The sequence below is a fragment of the Protopterus annectens genome, chromosome 2.part1 (assembly GCF_019279795.1).
Source record: "Protopterus annectens isolate FY-2018-M chromosome 2.part1, PAN1.0, whole genome shotgun sequence".
Lineage (NCBI taxonomy): Eukaryota > Metazoa > Chordata > Ceratodontiformes > Protopteridae > Protopterus > Protopterus annectens.
The window spans coordinates 692,105,112-692,118,974 of NC_056729.1; the positions used below are offsets into that span (position 1 = coordinate 692,105,112).

Below are 13,863 nucleotides of genomic sequence, written 5' to 3' on the forward strand. Positions count from 1 at the left end.
CCCTATTACTCTTTTATAAATGCTAGGGGTAGATCTGCTCATGAGGACTGAACCTGTTACGTTTTTATGTGAGCGCAAGATCAGAGGAAGCATGAAGCTACTTCTGCTTAGTCTGCTTTGCATTATAATAGTCAGAGCTCAAGACAGTAACTTGGTATGTATTTTTTGATTTCCGTAAGTGGAATGCAGTAGTTTTCTATTGTAGTTTTGTAATTTTGTAAGTCAAATTAGAGCAAACAAAATAAAAAAAAATAACCAGTATAGCAGATGTCACTTCTGATAATGACAGGCAGGTTACTGAAGCTTAATGTATGCTTTGTAGAAGATAGATAATATGTTATGAAACTTGTGTCTGTTTGGTTGCCCCATTTGAACTGTACGGCATTTATGTTGTTTTGTGCAATAATACAGATACTAAGAATATGCTCTGAACAGAATATCTTATTCATGTGTTCACCTGAAATTAGTTTTTGACTGCGTTTGCATATAGAATGTCTATATTCAAGTAAATAAACAGGAAATGTTATTAAAAAACAATGTGATGTAAAGCTAATTCTCATGTATAAGTTAATATGTGCTTGTGCACAATAGCATCAAATATTACTTAATGAGTTAGCATTTCATTCTAACTTAAAGCAATATTTAGGCAGTTGCAAGCAATAAACTATTTTCTAGCTGTACTAATGTAGCAAAATGACAGGCAGGACAATGGTGTGAAACAAATTATAGACTGATATAATCATTAGCAGACCGGAGTTCCGCTGTGGCGACCCCTAACCAAGAAAAGTTGAAAGACAACAACAACAACATAATGGGAAAAATAAAAATGAGTAATTATGAAATGCTTCACTTTGAATTTTCTCTTTTTCAGGATATTAGAGGACATCGACCTTATGATTCTCCCAGAGAGCCACGTCCAACTTACAGACCTCCACCTGCCCCTGTAGATTCAGGTGTAGTATACCGAGCACGCCCTACTTCTCCTCCAAGGGCAGGACAACTGGCACGAAGAGTTGTCATACAAGATGAAGGTGGATGCAGGCATTTTGAAGAGGAACTGGTAATGAGAAATATTCTTTACACTTTGTTTTGTTCATTAATATAGTATATTCATGTAGTTTACTACTTCAAAATGTTTATTAAAAATACTCAAAAATTTGAGAGGCAGTATTATTTCAATGCTTGTGCCTTTTTCCATACCTTATTATATTGTTCAGCAGTACCAAACAACAGTTCAGGAGATGTTGTAGAACATAAAGACTTATTCATAGTGAAAAAACAGAGCCTTATTACACAACTTTATGAATTCTGCCCTACTGATCACTATTTAGTGAATCCCCATGACATTACATTTATTTTGACATATATGAGTCTATTTCACAAATAATTTTTGCATTAGTGTGAAGAATAATTTATTGCAGAAGATATCTAACATTTCCCCTAATGTTCTCTGTATTTTCTGTTTGTGTGTGCGCATGTGTGTGTATATGCATCTGTGTGCATGAATCTGATGGGTCTCATTGCTCTTCTCCCCAACATCTCCTGTACACTAGCTGTCTGGCTGCATTCTACAGTTGTACATTATAAAGTAACAGGCCTATAGAATCTTCTTGCCTATGGTGAAGTTTTGCCCAGCATATAGAATATTAGGGCATAATGTGGGAAGTGAATGTATCACTGACTTCATATTTTCTAGCCATTGCTATATCTTAATACACTGTGCTCCAACTTTAATTAGTACCAATATCAAAAGGACTATTAAATGATTGATGTGGTTTGGCATAGAATCATGTAACTAATACAGCACTGTGTGGCAGTAACTATTAGGTGGAAAACAGAAACTACCTGACAAGTGAATAAAATCAAGAACTGCTTGACAACTGAAGGAAATCAGTACATATCTCTACAGACTTCTAACCACCAATATGCTGCCACATCACACAATTAATTTGTTTAGAACTTAGGACCTTGTGTGTTTTGGGCATGATGGTGCTGACTTAACATGTTCTAAGTACTCAAGCACCTGTAGCCACATTGTACTAAAGATGTAGTAAAAATGACAGGAAATATTTAAACGTACGATTTCACAAAGCTGTCACTTGATGTGTGGAATCAGGTCTGTCCACTGACTCCATGGAAAGGATAGCATTATATTCTGTTATGAAGTACTGCTGCTGAGTAGGGCTTGTATAGAGGGTTGACATCTTGGCTGAGTTTACATTTTTTCTTTTATTCAAATCAAAATATTGAATGAACACGTACACTAACATATGTAATTTCTAGTGCTATTTGTAGTAGCAAAGTGGCTATTGTGTCACACATTTAAAGAATAGGAAGAGTACAGAAAACTAGTGCACATGAGAAGATATCTGTTACCAAAAACTTACAGAGAACTAGTGCACACATCAGAAGATATCTGTTACCAAAAACTTACATTGAACTAGTGCACACATCAGAAGATATCTGTTACCAAAAACTTACAGAAAACTAGTGCACACATCAGAAGATATCTGTTACCAAAAACTTACAGAGAACTAGTGCACACGAGAAAATATGTTACAAAAAACTACAGAGAACTAGTGCACACGAGAAAATATCTGTTACAAAGAACTTACAGAGAACTAGTGCACACATGAGAAAATATCTGTTACAAAAAAACTTACAGAGAACTAATGCACACGAGAAAATATCTGCTACAAAAAACTTACAGAGAACTAGTGCACACATGAGAAAATATCTGTTACAAAAAAACTTACAGAGAACTAGTGCACACATGAGAAAATATCTGTTACAAAAAAACTTACAGAGAACTAGTGCACACATGAGAAAATATCTGTTACAAAAAACTTACAGAGAACTAGTGCACACATGAGAAAATATCTGTTACAAAAAAACTTACAGAGAACTAGTGCACACATGAGAAAATATCTGTTACAAAAAAACTTACAGAGAACTAGTGCACACATGAGAAAATATCTGTTACAAAAAACTTACAGAAAACTACTGCACACATGAGAAAATATCTGTTACAAAAAAACTTACAGAGAACTAGTGCACACATGAGAAAATATCTGCTACAAAAAAACTTACAGAGAACTACTGCACACATGAGAAAATATGTTACAAAAAACTTACAGAGAACTAGTGCACACATGAGAAAATATCTACATGAGAAAATATCTGTTACAAAAAAACTTACAGAGAACTAGTGCACACATGAGAAAATATCTGCTACAAAAAAACTTACAGAGAACTACTGCACACATGAGAAAATATGTTACAAAAAACTTACAGAGAACTAGTGCACACATGAGAAAATATCTGTTACAAAAAACTTACAGAAAACTACTGCACACATGAGAAAATATCTGTTACAAAAATACTTACAGAGAACTAGTGCACACATGAGAAAATATCTGCTACAAAAATACTTACATAGAACTAGTTCACACATGAGAATATATCTGTTACAAAGAACATACAGAGAACTAGTGCACACATGAGAAAATAAATGTTACAAAAAAAAACTTACAGAGAACTAGTGCACACATGAGAAAACATCTATTACAAAGAATTTACAGAGAACTGGTGCACACAAGACAATATTTGTTACCAAAAACTTACAGAGAACCAGTGCATACATGAGAAAATATCTGTTACAAAAAACTTAAAGAGAACTAGTTCACACATGAGAATATATCTGTTACAAAGAACTTACAGAGAACTAGTGCACACATGAGAAAGCATCTGCTACAAAAAAACTTACAGAGAACTAGTGCACACATGAAAAAATATCTGTTACAAAAAAAACTGCATTTATTTCGCATATTAAATGAGTGTAACTCTTGTAAGCTCGGGAAGGTTAAAATGCTATAACAACATTTTGAAACATTTGCACATATCATTGGTGCGTGTGTGTGTGTGTGTGTGTGTGTGTGTGTGTGTGTGTGTGTGTGTGTGTGAATGCATGCTCATGTGTCTATGTATGGATGTGTGTGTTTATGTGTGTGTGTGTGTGTGTGTGTGTGTGGCATGGGCAATGCATCACTGTATGTTTATTTGTTATTTTTGTACCAGGTAGGTGGGGTATTTCAAAAGTCTCACTTCATTTATAAACTTGGCTGTTGTCGGACTGTGTAATAGATGCACATCTACCTATACTTGTATAGAATAGGCTCATATTTGCAAACGGCATTAAAGGCAGTATATAAATATCAAATGAGGTACGAATAAATTAATCATAGGCTAAATGTAAGGTATTAAATTATTATAAAAGACACAACTCACACATTTAGCTCATGGTAATGACAACAGTGCATTCATTGTGCAGAATCAGCTGGAAATGGGTGCAGCATGTGCAGCATGTGTGTGTGTGTGTGTGTGAGAGCATCTATATGTTTATTTGGGTGTGGGGGGAGTATACTTATCTTACATACATATATGTGTTTTTTGCTTCGGTTGTGTATCTAGCAATATAAATCTACCTTATATATACATACACTCAGATACACACACACACACACACACACACACACACACACACACACACACACACACACACACACACGCACGCACACACGCGCACACACACACACACACTAGATATTGTAATTGAATGCATGGGTGGCAGTTTAGAAAATGTGATAATAAATGGGTACTAAAGAGTAGCATTAATGGATGGGTTTTAGCACAGGACCTTGCTGGAGTTCCTTAGTTTATTTATTTACATTTTAGTGGTGTGTGTGTGTGTGTGTGTGTGTGTGTGTGTGTGTGTGTGTGTGTGTGTGTGTGTGTGTGTGTGTGTATGTGTGCATGTGTGTGTGTTCTGTTGGTTTAGTCAACAGGGAGTTTGGTCAACATCTGTTTAACTGACTGTATTTGTTCATCTATACAGATAGTTGACAGGTGTGCAAGAGTGAAATCTCTGGGTTGGGGAATATTCTCTTCCGCAGGGATTGTGAAATCTTGAAGTTAGCATATATAATTAGCTATCTCTGCACATGTGTACTATGAAGATGACATTTCTGTTTTCACTGTAGATTGGTTTACCTTCAGGATACTGACATTCATGTTAGTTTTCCAACAGAAAGTAAATCATGTATATTCAGATATAGATATGGCTATACATGTCATTTCAGAAAAGGGATGATGTGTAAAGGTAGTACTAATGCATGAAACGTGCTGCAGAGGATTAACTACTTTGATAATGTGAGTTGATGGGATGCAGTTGGGAGTAGAGTGTCACAGGTAGCCTGACCAATGATGGGTGTTATAAAATGTAAGATTCTTAATGTAATTGTGAGAATATAATCTGAAGTAGAGGAAAAAAGGCAAACAGGAGAAACAAATGTGAAGAGATACTGGTGAAACTAAATCTATCCAGATGGATTTATGTGATGGAAAGTAATATAGTGGATTGGGAGTGGTGAAATCTGTACAGTGCCACAGGTAGCCTGACCAATGATGGGTGTTATAACATGCAAGATTATTAATGCAAATGTCAGAATATAACCTGAAGTAGAGGAAAAAAGGCAAACAGGAGAAACAAATCTAAGGAGATACTGGTAAAACTAAATATATCCAGAAGGATTTATGTGATGGCAAGTAATATAGTGGAAGGAATATTGCAAAGTGGTATGTGTTAGAGAAACATCTGTGAGATACATGTAGGTACACTAAGGTTCCCATACAGGTAAGGGTGCTGGGTTAAGGTACTGACGAGATGAAAATATCAAATTCATATCTGGTATCAAAAGATGAAGTAAGAAAAACAGGACCAACACAGATGACTATAAAGAGGAAGTGTCGGATATAAATAAGCAGCGGACCTTTGTAAAATCAGAAAATTCCCTTTGTCTGACTGCTGAATGCAGTGAAAATAACTTGTTAAAGATGGCATTGGTCATTATCTTAAGAAATATGAGCAAGTATTACTTCTAGTGCCAGGTAACAGATCATTCTAAACAGCAGATGGCACTTATACATGACCATGACAATAAACAAATAAATACAATAAAGATAAGTACTGTTTAAGGACTGCAAGCAACACATGACTGACAATTGGAATAGCCAGAGAAGTAACTCATGGAAGTCACTACAACCATTCTGAACACTAGAAATGATAAACTGAGCTGAGGACAAGTTTTTCACATCTAGACAATGTGCTCCTCAGGTATATTGTGGGGCATGTTTGATTCGAGTATATTCATAAGACATCATGGTGCATCCTGTTACTGTGTTATTTCATATTCTCAAACAAGATGCAAATCAAATATGCTGTTTTCTTTTAAATGAATAACAGTAGAAAACTAAGAAGTCAAACTAAAAGGTAGTTGTTTGACTTATGAAAGAATCACATATTCATTCAGCAGTTCTGTGATATCCGCATTATCATATTCAGGATTACAGGTTCATAGGTTCATAGGTGTGTACTAGGCTAATGGCCCTGGAGCGTATATAAGCCTAGCCCAAGAAGATTCCCTGGCATCATGCCACCCAAAGTTAGTTCCCAGTGCCCCTATCTAGCAAGGCCAATGAAGTGATTCCCGGGATGAACTTCCTAGTGCCCATCCACTCATCAAGATTTCTCTTAAAGAGGGCCGGTGAAGTGCTCTGCTTGACGTGAATGGGAAGTCTGTTCAAGAGTATGGGGAAGTCTCTGGGTTAGGAACCTGTCCCTCCAGCATGTTCTGTTTATTGTGGTAATGAGGTTTAGGTCCCTGGAGCATGTGGCACAGAGGGATTAGGATTTCTTTAGGTGTAGCATATCTAGCAGCTCTGAGTCAGACATGGCTTTGTAGGTCAAGCAGAGATCGCCTCTAAGTAGGCGATAAGAGACAGAGTATAGCTGGAGTTTTTTGAGTCTGTCCATATAGGGCATGTATCTAAGGCCTAAGATCCTCTTAGTGAGGTATTTTTGTGGCCTTTCCAGTTGTTGTAGGTGTCTAGTGAGGTACATACCAAATGAGGCATTGTGTTCTATAATAGGTCTAATGAGGGACATGTAGAGAGGGATCATGACCTCTTTCTTCCTGGATGAGAAACTTTTTGTAATGAGATGAGCCACATAGAAGGACTTTCTGACTACATGGCAATGTGGTTATCAAAGGAGAGGTTGCTGTCAACCTGTGTCCCCAGGTCTCTTATCACACCTTCGGTGTTTAGTGGACTACCGCCTATGTGGTAGTTCATGGGCACTGAATTTTTCCCTAAAGGGAATGGCAATGCACTTTTTGGCATTGAGCTTAAAGCCATGGTTCTGACACCAGTCACTGGTGTCAGTGAGGCCTTTTTGTAGAATGTCTACATCAGCTGGAGAATCAGTAATGGGTCCCAGTTTGCAATCATCTGCGAACTTGGTCAGCCAGAGTCCATTTGTGTTGGCTTGAACTTCAGAGAAGTAGATGTCAAACAGGAGAGGACCTAGGACCAATCCCTGTGGGACACCACTTGTAACTGGTCAGTAGTCAGATTTGGAGTCCGCTACTTTCACAGTGTGGGTTCTATCAGTGAGCCAGTTGACAACCCATCTTATGACATAGGGTTTATGCCTAGTTTAGTGAGTCTACCTATGATTCCTGAGTGAGAGATGGTGTCAAAGGGCTTGGCAAGATCTAGGTAGGATGTGTGAACTACCTTGCTCTCATCCACAGCTCTGGTGATAGACTTGAAGAAGTTTATCAGGTTGAGCAGGCATGATCTACCTTTCACAAACCCAAACTGTGTGGGGTGCAGTTTGGAAATTCTCTATGTCCTTATTTATAAGGTCCATGATGATGCCCTCCATAGCCTTGCATATCTGACTTGTCAGGGTGATGGGGCAGTAGTTCCCAGGGTCTGTAGTCACTCCTCCTTTGTGTAGTGGGATGGCCATAATAGTGCTTCATTTGGTAGGAACAAAGCCTGAAATGAGACTGTGATTGAACAGGGTACTCAGGTGTGATACCAATTCATGTTATAATTCATGTAGAACACAGCCAGGGATATTATCAGGTCACATGGAAGCTGTATTCTTGACGTTGGACAGTGCGTTTTTTACCTCTGTAGCCATGATAATAGGGACTTGGCATTCCTCAGGTATTGTGATAGGCCCTTTAGGGGGTGAAAGGGGGGGTAAAGTTCGCACTGAACCTGTCAGCCAATATGTTGGCAATATCAGTTGGTTCTGTATGTATTGCCATTATGCTGTAACTCAGAGCAGATCTGAGTATTGCCATGTAGATTCTTGACATAACTATAGAATGCCTTGTGGTTGTCTTTAGAATCTGCAGCAATTTTGTTTTTGTAGCTAGCTTTAGAGGATTTGATGATGGATCTAGTTTTTTGCTGAGGCTGACCAGGGAGTTTTTCCAGTCTTGGGAATTCACCCTTTTCTGCAACAGTTTTTTCCTTCTGTTGTAGAGTTTGTTTATAGTGGGGGACCACAAGACTGGCTTCCTTTTTTTGGAGGAAATTGGCTTTGGAGAAGTTTTTTACAATGGTTTCCTTTGGGGGGGGTGAGAGTGGGATGTGGATATCCATGGTGATTAGCTTGTGGTCAGATCTGACCAGGGAGTAGTTGATTACTGGTGTAGAGCAACAGTTGCCCATGTTAGTAATGACCAGGTCAGGGATGTTTCTACCCCTGGTGGGGGTAAGAATGAGTTGGTCCAGGGCATTGGAATTAATGAATTCCAGAAAACATTGAGCAAGTGTGTTGGTACATGAGTAATTTTCCCAGTTAATGGAGGAGTAGTTAAAGTCTCCCAGTATAAAGGTATTGGGTTGTACCCTAATATTTTCCAGTGTGTTTAGAAATTTGGATTGGGGGTCTTGAGACATGGTGGGGGATCTATAGCAGGCTACAACCTGGACTGAGTTTTACCCAGTGTTAGTTGTACCTGAAGTATCTCTTATGTGTTATGTTGGGCTACTAGTCTGGAGGTGTGCATATCCTTTATGAATATGGAGACACCACCATCTTTAGTGCTTCGGTCCAGGTTTAGGGGCCGAAAGGTGTGGTATGAATTATAGCCTGGTAGTGCTGGGGTGCTGTCCGGAGCCTTGAACCAACTCTCGGTCACTGCACAGACGTCGATGTTCTTCATTTTAAGGAGTGCTTCGAGTGAATGCATTTTGAGATTTAGACATCTAGCTTTGAGTAGCATTACCCTCAAATTTTGTTTGCTTGTAATTGTTATGGTGGTAATTTTGTCTTCAGGACATTGCCTAAAAAAGGCACTATAGAGGTGGCAAGAGTCTTGGCCAGTATCTGGAATCCCTGGGGTGACAGGTGCAGGCCATCTCTGGTGAAGCATCAAGGTCTGTCGATCATGTCATCCCATGCAGACAGATACTGGATCCCCTTAGAATCACACCAGAAACTTAGCCAATTGTTGAAGTCAATCATTTTCTGCTTGTACTGTGGTATCATTCTGGGTGATGGTAGGATGCTACTCAGAGCTAGGGTCATACCTGCCTGGGCTACAAGATCCAAGAGCTCCTCTATGTCTCTTTTCATGTAGTCCAGGGAGGTACGTCTCAGGTCATTCACAACAACATGGACACTGACAGAGTCATATTTGCACTTGTTGTGGAGTGACCTAAGTGCGTGTGTTATTTGGCAGATCCTAGCACCCGGCAGGCAGCAGACCATAACTTTCTCCTTATTCAACCTAGTGAGTGGGACATCAGTGTGCCTTACTATTGATTCACCTATGACTAGTGTATTGGGTAAGTTGTTTTGCTTTATGGGCTTTGGTTGAGTGGCACACTGATTATGTGAGCTATATGTTTCATAGTTTGAGCTAGGATGTGGTGGTTGTTTGCATTTCTGCCTCAGAGGTCTCTGTTGTTTGGGCATATTTTTATTGAGAGCCTCTGTAAAAGTAGGTGTATGTTTTGTGATACTATGTGAGGGTTGTGGTGATGTATGTTCTGGAGGGCTATGTGTTGAATGTGGTGTGGTGCAGGTGTTAACCTTCTCCCCTTGACTGGCTAATCCAGTCTTGGCTGGAGAGTGCTTGGCTTTGAATTTGGCTATATATGTGCATCTCTCACAAGTCATAGTGTTGGGAGGTTAGAGGAGAGGGTTGTCTGTGTACTTGAGGCAGTTGCTACATTGCCTCAGGATGCCCAGGTTCACCAGGTTGACAGGAGAAAGTACAGGGAACTGACCTTTATACATGCCTGGATATGAGCTCAATATATTAAGTAGTGAAGCCTTTTACAGGAAAAATGTCACTCAAAGTGTCCGAGTCTGTACAGAGCACTGCCAAACACTTGAAGAGAAACTAATATGTAGACCCTGAAAATTTTAAGATGAAGTATTTAGGGATATATTCTAAAGTAAGGAAGAAATCAAGCAGTACTTACTGAAAATAAAGAATTAGCTTGTCAAGAATGATAAAAAGAGGGGAGTCGCATGAATGGCTACTGCCTGGTTATTACTAATGCTGGCCTAAGCACAGCTTCACTCTTTTAGGATACAATACTCCTTTGCTTCTTCTCTCACCAGAAGCAAAATGTTAGCACCAATCCCAAGAAGAGAGGCAGACCATGGCATGTTTGGTGATCCACATTCTTGTCCCAGATGATGCAAGAGTCTTCAGGCTTGTAGCCTTTTTCTGGTAGATGCCTCGAATAGCAACCAGACCAATCAGGTATGTTAAGCACAGATACTCACTCTCCAACCAGAAAGAGTCAGGAATCAATGCACTCTGCTCCTACTCTCACCAGGATCAGAATATAAGCACAGATTCCAAGCTGTCACATATACAGCAGTTATTAAGCTTTTTGGTGATCAGCAGTATCCAGGAAATAATGTAACTACACTCATACTCTCACCAGGAGAAAACAGAAGCACTAATCCCAAGATGACTACTGAGAGGCAGAATGTGGGCTCTCCAATAACTGATGGTTTTGCAATAGATGCTTAAAGGTAAGATGAAAAAAAATGGTTTATCCTAAACACTGCAGTGTGCACTAAGCAGTTAGATATGAAAGTGGGTAACTTAAGTTTTAGCTGTCTAAAAAGTTAAGTTTTAGTGGAGAGTCACTATTTTTAAAACAGCAAGATAGATTGAAAGGAACGGTCACTTTTTTATTCTGGTACTATGGAATACAGAAGGATGGCCAATAAATTTAAATAACTGAAGGGGAGTGATTTCACAAAAAGATAATTTTGTGCTTACACCAATCAGTAAAAGCAGAGAGGAAATGAGATATATGGTCAAATTAACATAAGAGGCAGGCAACTAGAAAGACAGTGGTGTTTAACAACACAACAGTTACAGGCTGGGAGGGTGGAAAAAATTTCTGTCTGACTCACAAGAGACAGAGCTGTGGTGTCTTTTCAAGTTTTAATATGCAGTTAAAAGCAGAATACAAGTAAAACGCAGTGTAGAGAACACAAATCACAGTATACAAAACAGAAAAAGGCAATAAAGTAATACAGAATACAACAAATAAAAAGCAAACCTTTCCCTCACAGCAAACTGTAGCAGAGTCTGGGTGAGCCTTTCCAGTAAAGCTGTGAAATGTTTTATTTTACCCCTTAAATAGAAGGTTTAGTTCCTAGCTCCACCCCCTCAGTTCACAGATGATTAACCTTAACTGGTGAGACAGAGCTTGTCCCATTAAAAAGTGGCATAAAGTAGTGAACTAGTCTTAGAAGGCTGGCAGTCCTTTGCAATGAGTTCAAAAACGATAGTGAAATTATTTTAATATGGAACAATGATAGATGCCTGCAAAAAAGGAATGATGCCTTCCTGGGGCACTCTCCCAGTAAAGTCTGTCAGTAGGAAGATTTCTTCTTGATTCAAGATATTGCTCAGCAAGAACGGCATCTCAGTGGGATGTGCCGGTGAAACATGCTTAGTGAAAGTAATATGTCTTCTAATTTAGGACAACTTATAGGTGCAGATCTAAGGGAGGCATCTGCACTGCCAGTGAACTGGGTTTTCTGATATTAGTTAGAAGTTTGCTGCACTGCTCCATGAAGCAGGGGTACTAAACACCACCATAGTGAGCTGTGACATTTGACAGATGCAGGGATGACAGCTCAGTGAGGTATGACACCAGCAAAGAAGGTTGTGGCTGCAAGCCATTCCTGAACAAGCACATCTACCCAGTTAACAAGGCCTTAAGAAAATAAATAAAATAAGTAAGAGAAGCCCACCAAGGAGTTAAGGGTGCTTGAGTAGGGCCCATGCTTGTACTTAGGTACATGATATGCCATGTCTGGCCACAGGGATTTTGACCTGGCAGCCTATATGAGTGGAAATACACAGCTGGATGTTGCATTCTGCTACTATGGGACTAGCTCTGGGTTTTCTGCTCTACAGTTAATTAAAGCACACTCAATGAAATTACACTCTTGTGACTGGCTGCATCCAATCAGGGGCTGAGTAAAGAGCAATAGTTACAAAGGGACTAAGATTGTTGGTAGGGTAGGTTGTTATTGTGTGTGTGTGTGTGTGCGTGTGTGCGTGTGTGTGTGTGTGTGTGTGTGTGTGTGTGTGTGTGTGTGTGTGTGTGTGTGTGTGTGTGTGTGCACTGATAGATGAAGAATGTGACTCTTCACTTACTTGGACTTTTACTGATGGGGAGAGATGCATGTTGCAGGATAAAACTATGCAAAGGCAATTCAAACTGATTGTTATTAAATGCTCAGCACTGACACCATGTATTAGAAGCATACCAACATTATGCATGCTGATGTTATCTTTGTTCTTCTAAACAATAGTATGTGCCATTTAAACTTTATCAGGACTCCTATGCCATCCCTTTGATGGAACTGCTGAGAACTTGAGCACAACATTTCTCACACTACTGAATACTATGACTTTCATCCCTCCCAGTTTGTTTTCCCAGTGTCTGTGTTAGAAAGGGCTGATTCTAGTTTCTCATAAATATCCTGACACAAGTGGCCACTTATAGAGAATGAGAACACTAAAGTCCAGTAGTCCAGGTACTGAAAAGACCTGTAAGATGATAGGCTTGGGGTGGCATGGTGAAGGCTACCAAATAAGAGGTTGAAACTAAGTAAATGCTTACCCGAGCAAGTGGAATCATAGAAGACAAGAAGAGGTGCTGAGGAATGACTGTTAGGAATTATGGATGAATTACAACAGAGGGGGAGGCGCAAGGAGAGTAGCCATGAGTAATTAAAGAAGGGTTGTTAATGGAGACAGAATGTTACCACCACACTGGAGAGAGACAGAGCAAGAAGAGATTATCATTGGAAATAGAGTGAAGACATCAGGAATGAGTGAAACGTTAGTGATGGAGAGTGATATAGTGAAAGTCAGGAAGTAAAGATGAATTACCACAGGGATAGGGAGATGGGAAGTCTGGAGTTAAGGAAGGTTATCCCTGAATTTAGAAAGAGTGGATATGTGGAATTATGAAAGGGTTGTTACTGAAGGTATTGGGCATAAAAGGCAAGCATTAAAGAAAATTATGAAGTCAGAAAGAGTGGAAGTCAGGAATTAATGAAGGGTTAGTACTGGGAAGAGGTGTAATGGAAGTCATGATTTAAGAGTGGGTTACTGTGGTGTTATAGAAAGTAGAATTCCAAAGTTAAGTGAGTTTATCACTGAAGAAGGAAAGAGATAGTGAGGGAGTAAGAAAGAATAGACGTTTGAAATTGAAAAAAGGGTTACTATTGAGGCCAGAGGTGAGAAAGTCAGGCATTAAGGAAAGGCTAGAATTTGGGACAGAGAAAACAGAAGTCAGGAAATAGTTGCCTTTATGGATAAGGAAAAGTGTAATCAAAGAAGAGTCAACAATGTGGACAGAGAAGGTAGGAGTCATAGAAGGCTTTCCATTTGCGGTGTGGGAACAAATGCAAACATAGTAGTCTCTAAGGGTAGTAAAGGCACA

The 13,863-nt window shown here is 39.2% G+C and overlaps 1 protein-coding gene across 1 annotated transcript in view; it reads left to right on the forward strand.

The window, feature by feature from the left end:
* The first annotated feature begins 25 nt into the window (after positions 1-25).
* The window catches only part of FGB (fibrinogen beta chain), a 48,616-nt gene continuing 34,778 nt past the window's right edge, over positions 26-13,863 (forward strand). Inside the window, exons 1-2 of the mRNA XM_044062431.1 lie at positions 26-154; positions 872-1,060. Of these exons, the coding sequence (XP_043918366.1) occupies positions 41-154; positions 872-1,060 (303 nt within the window). The 5' untranslated portion in view covers positions 26-40. The remainder of the gene's footprint in view (positions 155-871; positions 1,061-13,863) is intronic.